This window comes from Populus alba, chromosome 8 (assembly GCF_005239225.2).
Source record: "Populus alba chromosome 8, ASM523922v2, whole genome shotgun sequence".
In the NCBI taxonomy this organism is placed as follows: Eukaryota; Viridiplantae; Streptophyta; class Magnoliopsida; order Malpighiales; family Salicaceae; genus Populus; species Populus alba.
The window spans coordinates 13,402,454-13,424,917 of NC_133291.1; the positions used below are offsets into that span (position 1 = coordinate 13,402,454).

Genomic DNA, 22,464 nt, shown 5'->3' on the forward strand with positions numbered 1-22,464 from the left:
TATTCAATTTAAAATGGATAAAAATGTTAAATCAGAGCAAGTTTTGCAAGGAACGAAGTTGAATAATTTCAATGTGTATTTTAAAAAATATCACGTGACCTTTAAGTTTCACTAGTACAAGCATACATACAATAAAATAAATCATCAATCAATTTACTATTAGTTTTTTAAAATATTTATACTCAAAAATATATCAAAATAATATTTTAAAATATAAAAAAAAAAATAGCAGGATGCGGATGAATAATATCACCGGTCAAACCTCGTTTGCAATGTACATCTTACAAGGTCAGCAGCACCTTGAATTGGACGAAACGATGGGGACTTGATTGAGTGATGGACAGTACGTATGAGGATTTGATTAAAGAAATGATTGATGAATAATCTATTAAAGAAATATATGAAAGTAGAGGGACGTCCTAACAAATTAATTAAAGTTATTATACTTGTTTGAATGCTTGTTATAAAGCTATAACTTGTGTCATATTAAAACCCTAGAACATAGAACACCCCCCCCCATATTAATCTATTAAGAAATTTATGAAAGTAGAGTGACGTCCTAACAAATTAATTAAAGCTATTAAAGATATAATTTATGTCATATTAAAAACCCTAGAACATGGACCCAAAAAAAAAAATCATATTAAAAACCTTAGAATAACCATATAATATAAAATCCCCAAGTTGATTAGGAATTAGGAATTTAATTGAACTAAGATCCACAATGGTGTAGTTCAAAAAAAAATTATGTAAAAAAACTCACATTGATTTATTAACTTACTTAACTTTTAAATTTTTTTTTTAAATTATTTATAATTATAAACTGGATAAAAGTTGATGTATGATGATTTAATCAGATGTAATAAGTTAATTTATAATTTAATTAAATTATTTAAAATTTATTTTGATTTGATTTTATATTTTTTTTAATTACAACTTTTAAAATAAAAATCTTAAAACTGTATAGTTTTGAATTAATTGAATGAAGCTGAATCAACCAACAACCTGCTCAATTTATAAACAACTTTGATTGTAATCTTATCTCATCCATGGCCACGAGAAAGTCAACCTAATAAAACAAAATAAAAAATTAAAATTATTAATAATCTTGTTTTCACTATCTATTTACAATAACCAAACTACTTACTATTTTTTTTTTAAGAATTTATTTGGTCTCGTGGTTGGAACTATGTGTTATCCCAACTACAATTTATAACCATTTGATTAAAATTTTGAACTTTGACTTAGAGATGAATCCCACTAAAAATTAACGTCATACCACCAGTTTTTGCTAAAGTGAAAAATTGTTGCTTTTCATTGTTTGCGATCCACACCACTTACTCCTCATTGCTGTATGTGCAGAGTGAATTGATTCACTCTGTATAGTTTGGCTGAATTCATTGTATATAGCTGGATTGGATCCGATCTATAATTAAATATATTAGATCAGATTCAAACTAGTAAAAAAATTATATTTTTTTAATTTTTAATTATATTTTATTTAAAACTAGTATTTAACATTATATAAATTAGAAGGAGATCACATGATGTTATAGCATTTACAGAATTTGATTGTAATCTCAATTTTATTCCTGATGATATTTTGCCTGATTTTGTTGCATGCTCTTAAAACTATGAAAACTACAGTTCTTGTCAGATGAATTTATATAAAAGTATTATTTATTTTATAATGTAATAGTAGTAGTTAAATCTACAATATTTAAATTAAAAACCATCAATATATATATATAACCTTAATTTGAAAAGTATTTTTAATTAAATTAGTTAAATTATTTTTTATCAAATCTCAATTTCAATCACAATTTTAACCAAATATATATAAATATTAAACTAACTTCAATAAAAATTGCTTTTTATAAAATATATATTTTTTAAATGATAATTATAAAAGCTATCATAATACCAAATACATTCTAAAGTGTATTTGTCGTTTCATATAAAAAATGCTTGTGAAATTTTTTTATATTTTTAAAAGATTAATTTTTTTTTATATAATTTTATATTAATATTAAAAATAAAATTTAAATAATAATAATAAAAATATTATTTTGAAGGGAACCGTAACACAGTCCCGAAAACTACCTATGTATTTGCTAGAATTAGTTTGGTGATGCGTTAGCTTCAAAGAATCAGTCTCAGAAACAAGAAAAGAGTAAAAGAGCTGTTCAATAATTCCTTCATAACTGATATAGAGAGGGAGAGGAGACAAACTGCTTTGATGGAACATAGTAGAGAGGTTGAAATTGATGGGAATTCAAATCCAATTCAAATATCTCGTTTGGCCCTCGATATTGGAGGTACTTTTACACACACACACATCATCATGTTCTATCTTTCTTTCTTTTGCAATCAATCAAAAGCAAAAAAGTGTTGATCTTGCTTTGCAGGATCTCTAATCAAGTTGGTGTATTTCTCGAGAAATTCTGGGGATGATGAGGACCCACCAAAGGATAAAGTTGGAGTTTCTAATGGTGTTAATGGAAGGCTTCACTTTGCCAAGTTTGAGACAGCCAAGATCAATGATTGCTTACAGTTTATTAGTGCCAACAAACTTCTCCTTGGTGGTGGTATGTGCACTCTATTGACCATCCTCGTTGGTTTCTTTCTTTCTGTCCTTCTCATTTCTTGAAACTCTAGATAGTACGGTGTGGTATGGTATCGTATTTCTAGCAAATTTTAGGGCTGATTTTGAGTTTGATTTAGGCTGAACTGCTATTTTCACACTCGACCTGGCTTGCGTATGTTTCTTTATGCTCTGAACTCTTGGTGGTCTTGTACATTAATGCGGTAATTAGATATCCTGAAGCATTTTTTGGGCTAGCTTAGCCAAGCTAGGTTGTCAACGTTGCCACATTTTTGTAATATTACTTCATTGACACATCTTTTTGGGATAATGCATAAAGAGCGGAAGCCATCATATGCAGATGGATTTTCTCAAATTCTGCATACACAGACATGTATCGTACCATTGCTATCTTGAGAATTGTTTGCTGTGATTGGACTGATTTTATCGGACTTTAATCGAAACGCCACTTGCAATAACTTGAGGGGAGCTCTGAACAGGCTTTTGTAACTCATTTGTGATCATTACATAGTAGAGGCCTTCTTTCTTGGAGTTGCTTGATGTTGATAATTTCCTCAATTATGTGATCTTTTTGGCTGGTTTCGGCAAGTGCTTACAAAATGAATGTGAACTCAGGTTTCCAGCATCAAGAAAACTGTACCAATGACAGGAGCTTTATTAAGGTGAGATATCAGAGTAATTGTTGTTTGTTGCAAAATTGTGACTTGGAAATAAGCTCAATCGCTAGAGGTCATCTGTTATATAAATTAAAATAAAATCCATAATTGTTATAAACATAAAATTACTGAAGAAAATGCAATTTAAAAAAAATTACAAATTGCCTTTCATACATAACTTCACATTAAGCTAAACTATTGTATTTTAGAAGTAGCTTCACGTGTTTGATTCCCTCATGAGAATCAAACACTTTTTTAATCTAATGAATTGTTTAGTGTTTTGTACTTTGGATCAATTCATGTTATGTTGTAAGGTAGTTTGGGGTTTAGAATAGGTTCTAAATATGCTAAAATTTAACTAGTTACAATCCATGTGAAAGGCCACAGGTGGTGGGGCATACAAGTTCTCTGAACTTTTCAAAGAAAAGCTTGGCATTAGTCTTGAGAAGGAAGATGAGATGGATTGTCTTGTGACGGGAGCAAATTTTTTGCTTAAGGTGGGATTCTAACACCACATAGTCGCATGCATTTAATATTAGCAAGTTGCTGTCTTTCATTCAAACATTAAAAAAGCTTCTTATGCATAACAGTCCCCTGCCCTTTGTCTATTTAGAACCCACTGTTTCTGATTATTCTTGAGTTTATATACGCATAAAACAAATAGCTTGCTTGCAATTCCCTCAAGCATTTGGTTTGTACATAAGATCATTTCTACTGGTCAAACACTGTAGATAAATGTTTGTGTTGATCCTTTTCTTTTTGATAGAAGTTATAGATGCAACACGGTAGGTGCTATGTATTAGTTGCTATAGACCCGGGGAAGGATGTGCTCCTGATTTCAACATCTTAGAAAATTGAACAATGCAATCACTTGGAGATTTTTTGCATGATGTGTTGGTTGTCACCAATATTGGTAGTTCTGGAAAGTATTGAATTATCAGAAGAATAAATTTCATGCCGCATTGGACCTATGCTGACTCTATCATATATTAGAAAGTTGCGATAATATGAACCCCATCCTAAGAAAATGTATGTTTGAGGTTTGAGAATATTGCAATAGATCTTGCCCTAGGTCCCGTTTCTTGGTAGAGGGTATTGCATGTGGTTTTCTTATGTTACTGTTGAAATGCACATCTACATCTTAGAAAAGAAAGAGGTTCAAAATCTCTCCTGTTTGGGTTCATTTGCAGTTGGAATTGTCATTCTATAACCGTGCCTCTCTTCCCTCTTCAGCCAAAAGAAAACTTCCCTTTTTTGTGCATGTGTATGTTCAGGGAGGGAATTTCTTACCTACCATGCCACCTTTCCCCCCCCCCCTTCCATGCCTTATAACAATTTTTCTGATTCCTTTTCTTGTTTGCTTCACTAATATCCTAGCTGCATGCTGATTGTTATTTTGAGTAGGCAGTCAATCAGGAAGCTTTTACATACTTGAATGGCTCGAAGGAATTTGTGCAGATTGACCATAATGATTTGTATCCATATCTACTTGTTAATATTGGATCTGGAGTTAGCATGATCAAGGTACTCATATCAGCATCAGATCCGTTTATGTGTTGTTTTGTGTATCTAAAACCTTTTCGTAGATTAACTAATAATTCAGCTTTCTTCTAATACAGGTGGATGGAGATGGAAAATTTGAGCGAGTTAGTGGAACAAGTGTTGGTGGTGGCACTTTTTGGGGTTTGGGAAAGTTATTAACAAAATGCCAGAGGTAGTGTGATTCGTTTCCTCATTTTTGGCCATTTATGAATTCCCTTGTACATAGTTTCATATTTAGTGGACACTGATGCGTTTCCTTTCTCAGTTTTGATGAGTTGCTGGAGTTGAGTCATCGGGGAGATAACAGAGCCATAGACACACTTGTTGGGGATATCTATGGTGGGATGGATTATTCAAAGGTATATCCAAGTCTTTTCTTTAATTTGTAAGTTTATTTTTTGCAAGTTCAGCTATTTTCATACATCACGTTGAAGTGCCTGTTCAGGGTCACAACAGCTTCATGCTTTCACAATGATTTTTAATCTTTATAATTTAACTGCACAGTTCTTTGGTATGATGACAGATTGGTCTCTTATCTACAACTATTGCTTCTAGCTTTGGGAAGGCAACTTCTCACAATAAAGACCTCGAAGATTATAAACCTGAGGATATTTCCCGGTCTCTTCTAAGAATGATTTCCAATAATATTGGACAGGTACCTTTCAGCAGGGCAGATCTGTTGTATGCTATAAATTGAGTAGCATGTGAAGAAGTGTGCTATAAGAGTTGCATGGTTTTGAAATTTAACAAATTTAAAGTTCTTACATACAAAAAATTTCTCGCAAACTAATGTGGCAAATGATGTATGGTGCTAGTACTTGCCATTTAAGCGTGATCTCATAGAATGGCATCCTTGCATCAAATGCTATTTCTATCAGTAAGATTTTACTGTTTAGCTTTTTTGTTTGTATTGTGTTACTCTTTGAACAAAATCATTTTGACAACCCTAGACCTCAATTGGTTGTTACGGATTTAGAGCTTTTCTATCCTTTTACTGAGATGGCTTGGAGAAATAAGAACCATTGGCCAAGGTTTTTGGAGCCGGAATCGTCTTGCCTTTGATATTTAATTCTCAAAGATGGTTCCTGTCCCTTATAGTGCTGTTAAGAAGGGCATAGAACACTTGAGAGCTGCAAGCTGTATCCAAAATTAAAATTTTCAAGACCTTACGTGGCACATATCAAAAACTTTGCTTGGCATAATTGATTATTTTTCTGCTTTGTGTTTTTTCCTTCTGTATCCTCTCTTTTGTTCTAAGACTTGCCATTTTTTTAGTTTGTTTGTGTTACTAAAATGCCACGCTAAATTTTATTGTCATCTATCTTGAGTAATGATCACTTAAATTAACAGAGATATCCTGGGTTATTTTCAATTACTGCACTCTTGTTATCTCATTGCCTTATTTTACTCCTCTTCTCCCAGATCTCTTACTTAAACGCACTTCGATTTGGGCTCAAGCGCATAATTTTTGGAGGATTTTTCATCCGGAGTCACTCTTATACTATGGACACAATCGCTGTTGCAGTTCACTTCTGGTAATCATCTGGGATTTTATTGTTCACATTATCAACAATGTAATGATTTTTGCGACTGTAGAGCAGTTCTCAGGTTGATCTTCATATCTTGATAATGAACACCTTCCAGCCTGTATGGTATGGGATTTGCCAGAAAGCAAGGAGAGGAAACTTGTTATCGAAATATGCTTACAGCATAAAAAAAATACAATTTTTAGTAATTGAAAGTGAAAGAAATTATCAATCATGGTAAATGACAAGTGAAATGCAATGAAACCTTACCAAAGATTCCATGCACTCAACTAGTTCAAAATTTATCTTGTTCTGATAAAACCAAAACAACATCATTGTTTGGTGATATTATCCTTCTCTTCCCAGTTCATGTTTTCTCCTTTCAGATCTCTGCGTTGAAAATACACCAATCATTTTATTTTATTTTGAATTTGGCAGGTCTAAAGGTGAGGCAAAAGCAATGTTTTTGCGGCACGAAGGATTTCTTGGAGCTCTAGGGGCGTTCATGAGCTATGAAATGCACAGCCTTGATGATTTGGTGGTTAATCAAATGATGCCGCTCCCAGTGAATGCATCCCTGGGCACGGATACAAATTATGATCCGCTGAAGGGGGATTTAAATGGGACCGAGAGCATACAATGCAGTGTCTATCGAGCTTAGATGTGGCTGTAACTTCCCTTCATGTGCTTTGGTGTGACGGAAGTTTGTTGATGCCACCGGAAATACTACAGGCCGAGGAAGTTCACAGACACTAGTGTAACATGGTGAAAACATCCTAGGACCAATAACTTTTATGGAAATAATTTAGCATCTGTAGCATAAAAGCATCAGTGAAAACGTTAAAAGAGAGTGACAGGTCAAAGTAATGCTTGTTACTTTCCCTGATTGTTCATGTAATATGTTCTCTTTAGCCTCTGTTGTAATTTACAAAACTGAAATCTGCAACTTCATCCTTCAATAAAATCAATTCTCAGATTAATTTAACATGTGAACTTCTACCTTTTAAAAATCTCTTGTATATATATATATATATATCTCAATTGAGTCAAATGATCCCATTAGTTAGGCCTTAGATCCGCCATTGATATATATATATATTTGACTCAATTGAGATATATATATATATATATATATATATATATATATATATATATATATATATATATATAATCTCAATTGAGTCAAATGATCCCATTAGTTAGGCCTTAGATCCGCCATTGATATTATCAATTAACGAAAATGAAAATCTCTCACAACACTTAAAAAAAAAGAAAGATAAATCATTAAAGTTTACCAATGATTAAGATTTAATATAAATTAGATAGATTTCTAATTTTTCTAAATAATCCCTTTGTATCAATCAAAAATTTTTTATGTTATCCCTAATCATTAAATAGCTGGTTTTAAATTTAATTTTCAAGTTTTATAATATTTATAAGGATCCCAAGAAAAGAAATGGTGTAAAAAAGGTACAAGAGCATATTTGTTTTTACATTTTAAAAATATTCTTGAAAAAATTTAATTTTTTAATTTAATTTTTTTTGTAACTTCAAATTAATTTTTTTGATATTTTTAGATCGTTTTAATGTGCTGATATTAAAAATATATTTTTTTAAAAAATTATTTTAATATATTTTCAAATAAAATACACTTTTAAAAACAACTGTTACTATAATATTATATAAGCTAAAAAAAAAGATAAAAAAGCGACCGTGATGGTAAAAAAACATTGAAAAACCTTTTACAAACCATAAGGACAACATTATTAAACTGAAAACTATAGAGATAGAATTGCAAAATTGATGAATCTTTGTGGGACAAAATATAAAGTTTACATAAAAATATCACTGCTGTTAAAAATTAACATGGTTCTCTCCATATTGTCGCCATGCGCAGTTACAGACAGGGACTCTAGAACACTGAGCAATGGCAGAAACGTACAAGACGCATGCTCTTCCATTTTGATTTCAAGATACAGCAAATCTTGTCCATTTAGCTATTTGAACCACCTTGAAATGCAAGGATACATGCAATGTTAATATATCATAATTATCATACATGATAATCTAGAGAATGATTAAAAAAACATAGAGTATTAGATTAAAAAAGTGTTTGTTTGTGAAATACGCTGCAACTTATAAAATGTATAAATACATGTTTTTTAGTGTTAATTAAATCAAATTTGAATTGAACTTTGATATAATAATCATATTATTAAAAATTTAGTTAAATCTAGTAAGTTTTGTAAAGTTAAATGAATTTAACCTATCTTATTTGATTCAATTAAAAATATAATTTTAATTATATTTTATACTGAATTTTTTAAATAAATTTATCAGACTACATGACACAGCAAGAAAATAACAAAGGGATCCTCACGTTCACCCTCAAGAGTTCATCTGGAATCCACCAGAAAATGAGATAAAGTCTCAAAATTGTATTGAATATTTGGAATACAAAAGTGATCGTAAGGCAATGCTTACGTTGTGTATTTATTCTACTTGTAACATGCATGATTAATTATAGCTATTGAATGCTATTTAAAACTTAACGTTTAATACTCAGGACCTCTTCGTCTTCACTATGCACCTATCAATTTGTTCTTCAATTTCCCCTGCCAAGTGTTCTGCATCAGACACCTTTTCTTTGAAAGAACTTGCCTTTGAGTTATCTTCAGAATAAAGAGCTTCATCTTCATGATACTCATACAAATCTGTAACATTAAAAGTGCTTGAAATTCCCATAGATGCAGGCAGGTCAATAACTTAGGCATTATCATTGATCTTCCTTAAAATCTTGTAAGGTCCATACTTGCGCGGCTTCAACTTGCTGTAGGTTTCAACAGGAAATCGCTTCTTTCTGAGAAAAACCATCACATAATCTTCTTCATTGAAAACTTTAGCTCGCCTATGCTTGTCTGCAGCAGCTTTGTATCTAGCATTGGTTTTTTCCAGCTTATCTCGCACTTCTTCTTTAACCTCAATAACATCTTTAGCCATATGTTGAGCACTTATGCTAACTCCATGAGCTTTTGGAAGTTTTACTAAGTCAACGACATGATTAGGAACTGAAGTATATACCAAAGAGAAAGGAGACTTTCCTGTGGCACTATGAACTGCATTATTGTAAGCAAACTCCACTTGCGGCAAGGCATTATCCCACTTCTTTGATTTATCAGTGCAGACACTTGGAACCATGTTGCCAAGTGTTCTATTAGTCATCTCTGTCTGGCCATCTGTTTGTGGATGTGCTGTACTGCTACGCTTCAAGGTAGTACTGAAAAGCTTTCATAGAGTAATCCAGAAATGACTTAGAAATTTGGTGTCATGATTAGATGTAATAGTTTTGGGTATACCATGCAAACGCACCACCTCCTTGAAAAATAGTTTGGCTATATGAGTAGCGTCATAAGTCTTTCTGCAAGTTATAAAATGTGCCATTTTAGAGAACCTGTTGACCACAATAAACATAGAATCAACCCCACTTTGGGTTCGAGGAAGCCCCAACACAAAATCCATGGAAAAGTCTTGCCAAATATCGCTAGGAACTGGTAAAGGCATATAAAATCCAGTATTTTGAGTTTGTCCCTTTGACACCTGGCAAACATAGCAGTTTCTCACAATTTTGCCAACATCCTTCTTCAACTGAGGCTAAAAATAACGTTCCTTAACTCCTGCAATGGTCTTGTCTCTTCCCAGGTGGTCGCTCAAACCGCCTCCATGAATATCTCGAATAAGCTTCTCTCGTAAGGATGAGTTGGGAATGTATAACCTGTTGCCTTTAAACAAATATCCTTCTCTCAAGTGGTAGTCTAAAACAGGTTGACTCTGAACACACTTCACCCAAACTTCTTTAAAATCAAGAACAACTTCGTATAACTCCTTCAGAAATTCAAATCCCACAATCTCTTGTGCTAAAGTAATCAACAAGTCTGCTCTCCGACTTAAAGCATCAGCAACACGATTGAGAGATCCAGATTTATGCTTAATCACAAAAGGAAACTTCTGAAGAAAAGTGGCCCATCTGACATGCATTTTACTCACACTCTTCTGGTTGTTGATGAACTTCAAGGCTTTATGATCAGTGTAAAGAACAAATTCTCGTTGCACTAGATAATGCTCTCATTGCTTCAAAGCACGAACAACTGCATAAAATTCTTGATCATAAGTACTCCATTTTTGACAGGCTTCACTTAATTTTTCACTGAAGAATGCCACTGGTCTTTTTTCTTGAGACAACACAGCTCCCACCCCCAATCCACTTGCATCACATTCGACTTCGAATATCTTTTCGAAGTTAGGAAGGGCCAGAACTGGTGCAGTGCTAAGCTTTTCTTTAATCAACGCAAAACTTTTATCTTGTGCTTCACCCCAATGAAACTTTCCTTGCTTGAGACATTCAATAATAGGGGCTACAAGGGTACTAAAGTTCCTTACAAAATGCCTGTAAAAAAGTAGCAAGGCCATGGAAACTACGTAACTCACTTACAGTCTTTGGAGTTGGCCATTCCTTGATTGCCCGTACTTTGTCCTGATCAACATGAATTCCATCTTCACTAATAATATACCCCAAAATAGCAGTTTGTTTGTAAAGAAAGTGCACTTCTTCAAATTAATATAAAGCTTATTCTCTTCCAAAATATCCAGAACCTGTCTTAATTGCACCGAATGTTCTTCTTTGCTTTTACTGTAAATAAGAATATCATTAAAATACACAACTACAAATGACCCAGTAAAAGGACGCAAAACTTGGTTCATGAGTCGCATGAAAGTACTTGGTGCATTTGATAATCCGAATGGCATCACCAGCCATTCATAAAGACCCTCCTTGCTCTTAAATGCCATCTTCCATTCATCCCCCGGTTTAATTCGAATCTGGTGATAGCCACTGCGCAAATCAATCTTTGAAAACACCTTGGAACCCTCAAGGACATCCAACATATCCTCCAACCGCGGAATTGGAAATCTGTATTTGATAGTGATTTTATTAATAGCTCTACTGTCAACACACATTCACCAGGTGTTATCCTTTTTTGGCACTAGCAAGACAGGAACTACACAAGGACTCGTACTCTCACGAATAAATCCTTGCTTCAGCAGCTCTTCGATCTTCTCTTTCAAGATCACATTTTCCTTCGGGCTCATCCGGTAATGGGGAAGATTAGGTAGGCTTGCTCCTGGGACTAGATCAATCTGATGTTGGATATCTCGCATAGGAGGAAGTTGTGCTGGTAAATCTTCATACTCGCTCAAAATTTCCTGCACCTCTTTTGGAACGTGACTTGAAACATCATTTGTCACCATAAGCCCCTTAAGAACAATTGGATACATAAATCCAACTTCTTTAATAATGTCTTCAAACTCGCGGCTATTCCTGGAGACAGCTAGAAAATTTGAACTCCCAACTTGTGGTTTTTCTAATTTTCCAGATGGATCAACAGGAGCAAGTGCAATTTTATAAGAACCCCACTCAAAGATAAACACATTATCACGCCCTTTGTGGGTAGCGTCAACATCAAACTACCAAGGCCTTCCTAGTAATACATGACTGGTATCCATATCAATTACATCACACCAAATCTCATGTTTGTAATGCTTACCAATAGAAAGAGGAACCCTGCATGCTTTTGTCACCTTTACTGATGGTCCTTTCTTCACCCACCCTAGCATATAAAGATTCTTATGCTTCTCTGTTGGGAGTATTAAATAATCAACCAGCTTTTGTGACACAAAATTCTCATAGATGCCACCATCTACAATCAATGTGCACACCTTGTTGTCAACAGAACATAAGGAATGAAATATGTGATTCCTCTGTCCTTCTTGTTTAGGCGAAAGGAGAGCTCGTTGTAGCACCATGCTGAGCACTTCGTCTTCTTCCAGAGCAGTACGATTCATCATCAAATTTACAACCTCATTATTATCTTCATATGCAAACTCAGCCCCATCATAATCATCATCATAATTTCCACTATGATCATCAGCTTCTTCGATTCCTTCTACAAGGTTTGCTTGCTTCCGCTTCGGACAATTATTGGATCAGTGGCCAGGCTGGAAACACCTATAACAAACATCACCAGTTGCTCTAGTGTATGGGCCATGGTTTGGTCTCTGATTTCGATTCTGATTTATGTCATTGTTCTGGCTGCTCTCTCCTCTGTAATTCTGCCCTTTATAATTATTTCTTTGTATCGGCTGGATCTCTTTCTTCTCCTTGTTAGGAACATAAGAATCTGTTGCCTTCCTCGGGTAATTATTGTTGTTGCTATAGTTTGTTTTTTTCTCCTTTTGTTCACGTTCCTTCAGTTCTTTCTCTAACTGTTGCGCCTTCATAGCCATATTTTGAGCCTCATGGACGTCCCAGAAAACCTGTAACCTAATTCTATCCTGTATTGATGTTGTCAATCCATTGACATATCTTGATACCATCTGCCCCTGAGTCTCATTCAATGAATTTCTCTCTGCCAACTGTAGGAATTTGTCAGTATAATCTTCTACAGTCCTGCTTCCCTGGATACAATTATGATAAAGGCGATAGAGATGCTGCTCATAATTTACTAGAAGAAAACGGTCCATCATCAATTGTTTCATCCTACACCATGTCCTGACTGGTTGTTTGGCCTGCCTCTGTCGTGACTTCTGCAAATTATCCCACCATACAGCTGCACTCCCCTTCAAGCGAAAAGCCACTATCTTAGTCATCCTCTCCTCTGGTACTGACATAATCTCAAAAAATCTCTCTACCTCCACAAGCCAATCTAAAAATCCTTCAATGGATAGATGACCATTAAAATAAGGGATGTCGGCCTTCATCCGATAATCTTCAATGGGTTGTCGATTATGTAGATTAGCAGCAAATGCGTTCCCGGGACGTTCTATCTCCTCAGAATCCGATTCAATCTCCTCCCGTTGACGACGACCTTCGCGGTTGCCTCTGCCACCACCACGTTGGCTATCTTGTTCATTGTTGTTGTTGTTGTTTCCCATGTTGAGAAGCAGTTGTCGAATCTCTTCAACGCTTGTAGCAAGAACGTCAAACTCTCTCCTGAAAACTAGTTCCCTACCAGGAAGGGGTCAATCATTGTTCAGGTCATTCGCCATCGAGCCAAGGCAAACCTGCTCTGATACCAATTGACACAGCAAGAAAATAATAGAGGGATCCTCACGTTCACCCTCAAGAATTCATCTGGAATCCACCAGAAAATGAGATAAAGTCTCAAAACTGTATTGAATATTTGGAATACAAAAGTGACCGTAAGACAACGCGTATGTTGTTTATTTATTCTACTTATAACATGCATGATTAATTATAGCTATTGAATGCTATTTAAAACTTAACGTTTAATACTCAGGGCCTCTTTGTCTTCACTATGCACCTATCAATTTGTTCTTCAATTTCACCTGCCAAGCGTTCTGCATCACTCCATCAAGTTTATATCAAGCCGAACTCAAAATACAACTATAAAAATGGCTGAAACATTGAGCATCTAAGCCGAACAAGTCTAATGTAATTAATCGACGAAGGAAAGGATAATAAACTATTTAATGCCAAAATATAAATAGTTTATATATAATTGATTATGAAGGATGACGACACGACGATGATTCTGCTGCTAGGCCGTTAAAACTGACATGTCCTTGCCGTCGCCTCTGCCTGCTCCCGCCCGTACTCTCTGCTCTCTGCACTCTGCACGCATCAGATTCCCCCTCTGTCACAGATTTGCTACTTCTAATAAAAAAAAATGTAAATCCAGAAAAAGTAAATACACCTGTACTATATGACAACAGAGACGTGGCAGTTTTGCATTGGTTTAAAATTATTTGAGTCACATGAATAAACCAGTAAGAAATGTACACGACTGCAATGTATCAAAATTCGAAAGAAATATATATACCAGTCTGTTACACCCAGTGTGTACTAGACTGCTAGTAGCGACAGCATGTGCTTTTTTATTTTTATTTTTTGCATAAATATTAAAGGAATCGCCACCGCCTGCATTTTCCTTTCCTATATAGGAATGCATGAAAAGAGTTGATAAGCATTGAGGCAACGGGCAGAATACTAAAATTAGAGGTAGAGATGAGAGGATTGAACAGAGCAATGGAACGGCTTAGACCCCTTGTTGACTCCAGCGCTTGGGATTACTGTGTTGTGTGGAAGTTAGGCGATGACCCTTCAAGGTACTCACTACAAATGAACAGCACATTGATGTTTATATATTAAAGTGTTTGATTGATGATTTTGTTATCTTTTTAGGTTCATTGAGTGGGTGGGTTGCTGCTGCGGTGGCGGTGGCGGTGGCGGTGGTGGCTACAATGTGGAAAGGGACAGAAGAGAAGACAACCAATTTGGGCGGGGTCCTCTTTGTAAGGATGTCTACTTTAAGCATCCAGTCAGAACGAAGGCTTGCGAGGCTCTTTCTCGGTACCCTTCTTCCATGCCTCTGTATTCCGGGTACTCTTCTCTTCTCTTCTCTACTCCTACATTTATTTTTATTTATGTTACTTTAGCCAAACATAATACTATCTGATTGCTAGAAACAGGATTCATGGAGAGGTGGTGATATCAGCTGAGCCCAGATGGTTATGCCATGCCACAGTCACTACTCATGACTCCAATACCCTAAGTGTGAGTTTTTTCTTCAGCCTCTCGATTTCTGGTTAAAAAAAAAAAACTGTTCTGATTTCCAATAATATAGTTTTCTAGCTTCTTTCTATCATATGCAAAACCACAATTTATCGATAATTTAACCATTCATTTATTGCTTTAAACCCATAGTTGAAAGATTTGACAATGACTAGGGTGATAGTATTGTTATTTATTAACAGCATTTTGTATAGTAACTTGAAAAACATTGCTTCAGGAAGTAGCTGGAACTCAAGTCTTGATCCCAGTAATTGGTGGACTTGTTGAGCTTTTTGCAGCAAAGCATGTAAGTCTTTTACTTGGTTTTTTGCTATAAATAATTAAATTCTGCTAATGTGATTTATGTGTGAAAATGCCATTCAATATTTTCAGATGAAAAAAGATGAGAAGATGATAGAATCTATTAGAGCTCATTGCCATGTCCCGATCAAACAAGAAGCCGTGACTGAACATGGGTATTCCAACTCGAGCTTCGACGACCACCGTCCTGATTCATTGCTTGAAGAGAATTCGCCGCCTTCCTGCCACTTGTTAAGTTTGATTCCACAGACACAGTTTCTTCTCCCATTAACGCAGCCCCGTAACAGCATTAGCTTTGAAGGATCATCTAGCGGTTCCAATCCTTCAATCGAAGCTCCATCATTTGTTTCAAATGCGAGTCAACTGCCGCAACATGGACATTTGCAATTATCAGTTGGAAAATCCATTCACGACGAGAACATTCTGAAGCAACGAGCAGGTTCTGCAGATTGCAACAAGAAAGTTCCAAAAGTTATAAGGAGGTCGGAAAGAGATGACTACAAATCTAAGAATCTTGTCACAGAAAGGAACAGGAGGACAAGGATTAAAACTGGCTTATTTGCTCTGCGTGCCTTGGTCCCCAAGATTTCCAAGGTTAACATAGTTGGATATATTTCTGCTACTGAAGAGAGCTATTCTCTGTTGTTTTTGTTGCTGTATGCTTTCTTCGAGTAATTCTGCATTTTATAAATGTTGCAGATGGATAAAGCTGCAATTCTTGGAGATGCAATTGATTATGTCGGCGAGTTGCTCAAGGAGGTGAAAAACCTCCAGGATGAGATCAAGAATGCTGAAGAAGAGGAACGCAGAGCGAGCAACATTGAGCTAAAGACTTCAAAAACTGGAGATCTTTCAGGAAAGACCACGTGTCTTCTTCTAAGATCAACCAGGATTCTTCTGGTTTTGTAGAAAAGAAGGGGCAGAGGTATACAGAGCTTTCTGAACCTCGTTCGGTTTTTATTGCAAATCTAAGATCATTATTTACTGAGATTTTTGGACAAAACAAGCTGAGCCATTTAAGTTTAACAGGCTTCATGAGACAATCAATTTCTTAACTGACCTTTTCCAGGTGCAATTAGAAGTGGACCAGATTAGCAAAAGACAGTTCCTGCTAAAGTTCCTTTGTGAACAGAGGCAAGGAGGTTTCGGGAGGTTGATGGAAACTATCCATTCTTTGGGGCTTCAAATCCTTGATGCCAATATAACAACATTTAATGGCAATGTTCTGAACATTCTCAAGGTCGAGGTAAGATATCAACACTGAATCCTGATATTCAGCTGGAATCAAAATTCAGACCTGGGTTCCACATAAATTCAGCTACACAAGCTTGTTTTCCACATAAATTCACCAAAATACAAGAATTTGCAAAAAATATTTTTCAAGTGCAAAAACTTTTATGACAAGATGAATTTCAGCTGTTCTCTGCTACAAGCACCATTTCTCTTTTTCTGCTTTATTTAGTTGCATAATTGTAAATAATTATACTAACTTGCATCTACTCCTGCAAGGCGGATAAGGACATTCATCCAAAGACATTGAAGAAGTCATTGATCGAGCTAACAGGGAACCTAATTCAGACATTTGGTAGTCAAATTTAGGAGAATCAGGGAGTTCCTTCTTCTTTCAGATTTTGAAGAGTTTTAAAGTGGGAAAGTTGGCGGCTTCTCCATCCAGCCAGGGCTGTCATATTGATATACTAAAAAAAACAATGAGGTTTAAACGTTTGTTTAGCATCAATATTAGCTATCTGTCGGACACATTATTATCTTTACCTTCATTGGAACTTCTTTTGTGCATATATTTTCATCAACCAGGACCTTGTACAGAAGCAAGATTAGGGAAGCCATTCTGGAAATACTTTTTACAGATTCTCACCCCCTGAAACCAAGAAATCGATCCTTTTATATCCTCAATTTCAGCTTTTTCATGTAATTGTAACCATGCCCTGCATGATTCTCACATTATGTTGTGAAACTATGTGTGACTAAATCTAAACACCAGCCCACAATAAAAAGAAATAGCAGACAAGCAAAAAGTCTACAAGAGAAAAGGGTAGCTTAGGTTAGAATATGTTCAAATTTACATCATAAGCGAAAGTTTCTTGCAAATAAATATGCAATGCAACAAAACTTTTTACCATCTCGTTCTAGTATCAGTCAGACAGGGGTGCTCATTTGAGTATCACCCCATTAGTGAATACAAAAGCTTCGAGGAAGATGAGCTTTACAAGCTGTCCTTGAAAGTTCACTGCACCTCTGAGGTAGGAAAACATTGCAGTCAGATTTCACAGGAGAAGGAAAAAAAACTCAACGCTAATTAAGTCTGTCCAAATGAACTGCAAGTTCTTCGAGATATAAACCTTCTGTGGTGCTAAACAAAGATTATCTTAAGAAGATCTACTGTTTGGCCATGTCACATTTATCTAAACCGGCGGCCAACATAACTGCCAGTTCGATTCATGGCTCGAGTTTCTGAGTCGCTACTTGTGTAATCGCCTGAAGTTGGTTGTTCCCGGGATGTGTCTCTAGCAGAGTAATCTCCACTGCAAGTGTCAAATTCTGAGCTTCCATTACTGACAAGAGCCATCCTCCGGAAATTACTAATCTCTTGATTGTACTGGCCTGAATCATATGCAGTGCTCTGACCAAATTTCACACCATTACTGAGATCCGACAATTCACCTCCACTATCTAATGCTCTCACCACCTAAAAGAGTGTTCCAAGAAATTTAACAATCAAACAGGAATTGTGCTCATTTTTGTTCTCCATCTAAAAAGAATATTCCTGACAAGATTAGATATAAGAAAAAACAATTTGACAAGAGGCATATTCATCATCACCTGCATCATGCGCGGTCGCTTTGGAGCCAAATGGCGAACACAAGCAGCGGCTGTCTCAACCATTCTGAACAATTCACTCTCCACGTAATGCTTTTCAAGTCGTGTATCAACCAGCTCACCAAGTTCACCGGTTTCAAGGGCTTGAATTAGGAGTGGGCGAGCCTGCCACAATCATAAAAAAAAAATATACATATATTTGTTCAATGGATATGTAGATTGCAGGGAAGAAAATTTGGATATGCAAGTCGTCTAGCTCAAGGCATAACTAAATGGATATGAACAAGATAAAGTCGGCTTGTTTACAGGCAAACCATTTAGATGGGGAAAGAAATTTAAGTGCTCGTGTTAAAAAAATTTGCTAGATTTATGAACCATATCATATTATAGCCAGATGATGGTTGGATATATAATCCATTTCGTTTGCTTCAATGCGAATTCATACCCATTCAACCAAGCTTTCATCCCCCAGAGGCTGACTTGCATCAACTGATTTGCGCCCGGTTATCAGTTCTAGAAGCACAACTCCAAATGAAAATACATCAGACCTATCTGTTAGCTTTCCACTTGACGCATACTCAGGTGCCAAGTACCTGAAAACCAAATTGCGTGATAATATAGGGTTATGATTAAACCATTACAGTAGATTTTGTTTCGGAAGAAGGTGATAGATTGGATGGCAAAACTTAGATGATTTTTTTCTATTTCTTTGGAACATTTATAATTGGGAATCTCACTTCACTACTATGATCCACATTCCAGGATAGATTTTGTTCATTGAGGGTGATGAGGGTTTAGTCATTTACACCAAATCGAGAAGATGAAGGACAGGTAAGGAAGGTAAACACGTGAACAGAGGACATGGAATCTGAGAGGAGATTACATATTGCCGTAACATACCCAAATGTCCCCATTACTCGAGTTGACACATGGGTCTGAGTAGTGTCATTTAGTCTGGCAAGCCCAAAGTCTGCAACCTGCACATAAGAAATAGCTCGCAAATAACAATGCAGAGCTAACAGAGAAACCAATTTTGAAGGGAATCCAACATAGAAAGTCGTAGGCTTGCCTGCGCTTCGAAAGCATCGTCCAACAGAATGTTCGCCGACTTAATGTCTCTGTGAATAATTTTCGGATGACCTAAAATTAGATCACAGGAAACTTAATCAACCTTCTTTTTTAAGAATTTCACTATCAGTATATTCTAATTACTTTTAGAACATGATCTAGATGCAGATTGAGCAACAAGATGAAAACAAGTTTTTGAGTAAATATGAGAGGAATAGTACACCACATAACCTATGTTAATTAAGGAGGAGAAGGATAGGATACGTACAATCTTCATGTAAATATGCCAAGCCCTTTGCAGATCCTATGGCAATTTTGAGTCTTTGAGGCCAATCCAACACAGGCAATTCTTTTCCTGGTTGCACAAATCAGGGACATAACCAATCACATAGCATAGGTTCTAGTAAGTAGAACTGGAAAAGGATACTTAAAATCAATATTTATAAAATGGAAAAGAAAAATCACCTTACCATGCAAATGATGCTCAAGAGTCTTATTTGGAACAAATTCGTAGATGAGCAAGCGCTGATTGTCAGAGATGCAATATCCCACCAAAGAGACTAAATGTCGATGATGGACACGACTGATAATTTCAACTTCAGCCTTAAATTCCCGATCACCCTGTCCACTACCGACCTTTAGTTGTTTGACAGCCACTACCTTCCCATCTGCCATGAACCCCTTGTAAACACATCCAAACCCACCCTCACCGATAATATTTTGACGAGCAAATCCATTTGTTATTTCCATCAGCTCATGGTAGCTGAAAAAGGTCTTACCGGTGCCAATGACATCTGAATCAGGGCCCCCTCCATTGTACATATACCCTCTTTGGCTTCCGTGGCTTTCGGAGGGTGCAGATTGCAAATGATAAGGGGGGCTTCCAGGTCCAGTGAGACGCACAGATTGTTGTTGCTGTCCGTAATGATATTCATCTTCAAAAGGAAAAAAAATTTAAAAAAATGAATCACAATAAGATACTAATTAAGCAATGAGGAGCATCACAATAGGCACAGTACTTTACCTGTTTTCAAAGTAAGACTTTTGGGCGGCATGTAATGGCCAGAAGCATTGGCCACCCGTTTTTTTCTGCTCTTCACAACTAAAAAGATTGCCGCAATTAGTGTTAGAAGAAACAAACCTGTGACTGCTGCCCCAACAGCCGCAGCTATGATCGTCTTGCCTCCAGCTTCGTTACTTTCATTTCCTGGTGCTGGTGGAGTCCTGGGCACATTGTGATTTGTTGCATCAGTAGAAGTCGATGATGGGTGGCCCGATGGTGAGGCTCCTGGAACGGGAGGACTATGAAATCTAGAGTCTGTTGGAACGCGCCCGGAATTTGACGGATTGCTATTTGAATCCAGTGTCTTGGGTGACGCATTTGAAATGGGGGGAGACATAGAGGGTTTGAATTCTGCTGGGGGAGGAGGAGATTGTTGTACATCTCCAGAGAGAGGCGGCGGGACAAATTTACCAGCAGGGGGAGGTGATGCAGCAGGCGGAGGAGGGGATGGAACGGATGAAGAGGATGACTCTTTCTTGGCAGGGGTAGGAGGAGGATTAGGAGATGGAGGTGGTGAGTTTGGTGGCGGAGATATTTTAAGTGGTGGTGACGAATTTGATTTAGTTGAATTTGAGACTAGTGGTGGGCTGGGAGGTGGAGAATGGTTGGACTTGGGAGGTGGTGGTGGTGGTGAAGGAGGAGGAGGAGGAGGAGATTTCGAAGTGGGTGGGGGTGAAGATGGTTCTGGAGTTTGTGGGGAATCAACATTAGTAGAGTTAGGCGGTGGTGTAGCTGTGTCATCAACGAGTGCCGCTGATTCTTCACCATCAGTAGCTGAAGGTGAAGGGCCTGAACTGAGGGTGGAATTTGTGTCATCTTGCAAAGGAAAAGACTCGTTCGATGAAGAACCCGGCGGCGGATTCCCCACCGAATTCGACATTATCCTTATGATTATATATAGCTTTAATTATTTTCTCCCCCCTTTTCCTCACAGATTGTCGGGTTTCTCTCAAATCGTATGGGTTTTCACAAAATATTTATGAGATTTTATAATGGTAATTAAACAAGATCCTTCTTCTTATTTCCCCTTGTGCGTGCATGCATACATGCATGCGAAGAGATCGATGAAGCAAGCCCAAACTATTCTCAATTTGCTAATCATATGATATAATGCATCTAATTTCCTTCAAATTAAGAAATCATTGAAAATGTGCTTCCTAAGGACCTTCAGAGAAGAAATCTATCTATCTATCTATATATCCTAAACCCAAGAAGCGAAAGGAAGAGGGACAAAAAACAAAGAAAGCAGAACCTGGTATTGAATGAAGTGCAGGGAATGTGAGAAATTTCTGCTGATTACGGACATTAGCTTGCAGAAAGCATCGATCCCGAGGAAAAGCGTAAAGGATGCCCTCTCCTCTTCTTCTTCTCCTCTCATCCCCTCTTCTTCCCTCTCTGTCTCAAAAACTTTGAAGTTTAACAACCTTTCCTTCAAATTCTCTTGCCTTTTTAAGACAGATTATTTTTTATTTATTGTTTCTTGTCTTATCGTTTCGTTGATACTTCTCTCTCTCCTCTTCCAGGGACCTGTGGCCCGATTTCCGTTATTCCTAACCACCACCTTTTCTGTTTTTTATTTCTCCTTTTCTCTCTCTTTTTAAATCGTACACACACACATATATAAAAAATACACATCTCTTTCCTTGAGTTCCGGGTTACCGCGCAACTAATTAAGTTGGGTTGGCCCATATGATAAAGAGATAATCGGCCTGATGGCAAAATCCCCCGAAAGCCCAAGTTCTCTTTTTCCTGTCCTTCACCCGCATGTTTTAAAGGACGTTTATAAAATATAGCATTGGTTAATTTTTAAAATATTTTTTATATAAAAATATATTAAAATAATATATTTTTTATATATTTTAAAATTCATTTTTAATACTATCACATAAAAAAATTTAAAAATATTAAAAAAAATTAAAATTAAGAATTTTTTTTATATAAAAAGCATGTTGAATTATAATTCTAAACATGTATTTAATATTGGGTAATTACAATCATGGAGGAATAGTAAATAATTTGATTATGAGATTAATTTCATTTTACTTCCTTAAATATATCACTTCTATTCTTTCTTTCCTTTGTAATTTGTTCTTTAATAATTATCTTTTTTGATATTTAATTCATTCCAAAATAAATTAAATGAAAAAGGTAAGGCATGGTTTCTTTTAATATGATGCCGCACTTAAATGCATTGTAAGCTATTATAGTGCACGTGTATC

General features: G+C 36.1%; 2 protein-coding genes and 1 pseudogene across 2 annotated transcripts; 2 read left to right on the forward strand and 1 right to left on the reverse strand.

Annotated features, from left to right (window-relative positions):
* The first annotated feature begins 2,130 nt into the window (after positions 1–2,130).
* On the forward strand, positions 2,131–7,316 carry LOC118058546 (pantothenate kinase 1). Its single transcript, XM_035071255.2, has 10 exons — positions 2,131–2,318; positions 2,409–2,588; positions 3,221–3,267; positions 3,642–3,758; positions 4,666–4,785; positions 4,881–4,975; positions 5,069–5,162; positions 5,327–5,458; positions 6,226–6,338; positions 6,768–7,316. Exons 1-10 carry the CDS (start codon positions 2,240–2,242, stop codon positions 6,988–6,990), a joined length of 1,200 nt encoding a protein of 399 aa, XP_034927146.1. The 5' UTR covers positions 2,131–2,239; the 3' UTR covers positions 6,991–7,316.
* A 7,093-nt stretch (positions 7,317–14,409) lies between these two features.
* Positions 14,410–16,185, forward strand: LOC118058563 (transcription factor bHLH90). Its single transcript, XM_035071275.2, has 6 exons — positions 14,410–14,510; positions 14,587–14,784; positions 14,874–14,958; positions 15,194–15,262; positions 15,349–15,870; positions 15,976–16,185. Exons 1-6 carry the CDS (start codon positions 14,410–14,412, stop codon positions 16,183–16,185), a joined length of 1,185 nt encoding a protein of 394 aa, XP_034927166.2.
* A 1,236-nt stretch (positions 16,186–17,421) lies between these two features.
* Positions 17,422–21,702, reverse strand: LOC118058562 (proline-rich receptor-like protein kinase PERK13; annotated as a pseudogene).
* Between the last annotated feature and the right edge of the window lie 762 nt (positions 21,703–22,464).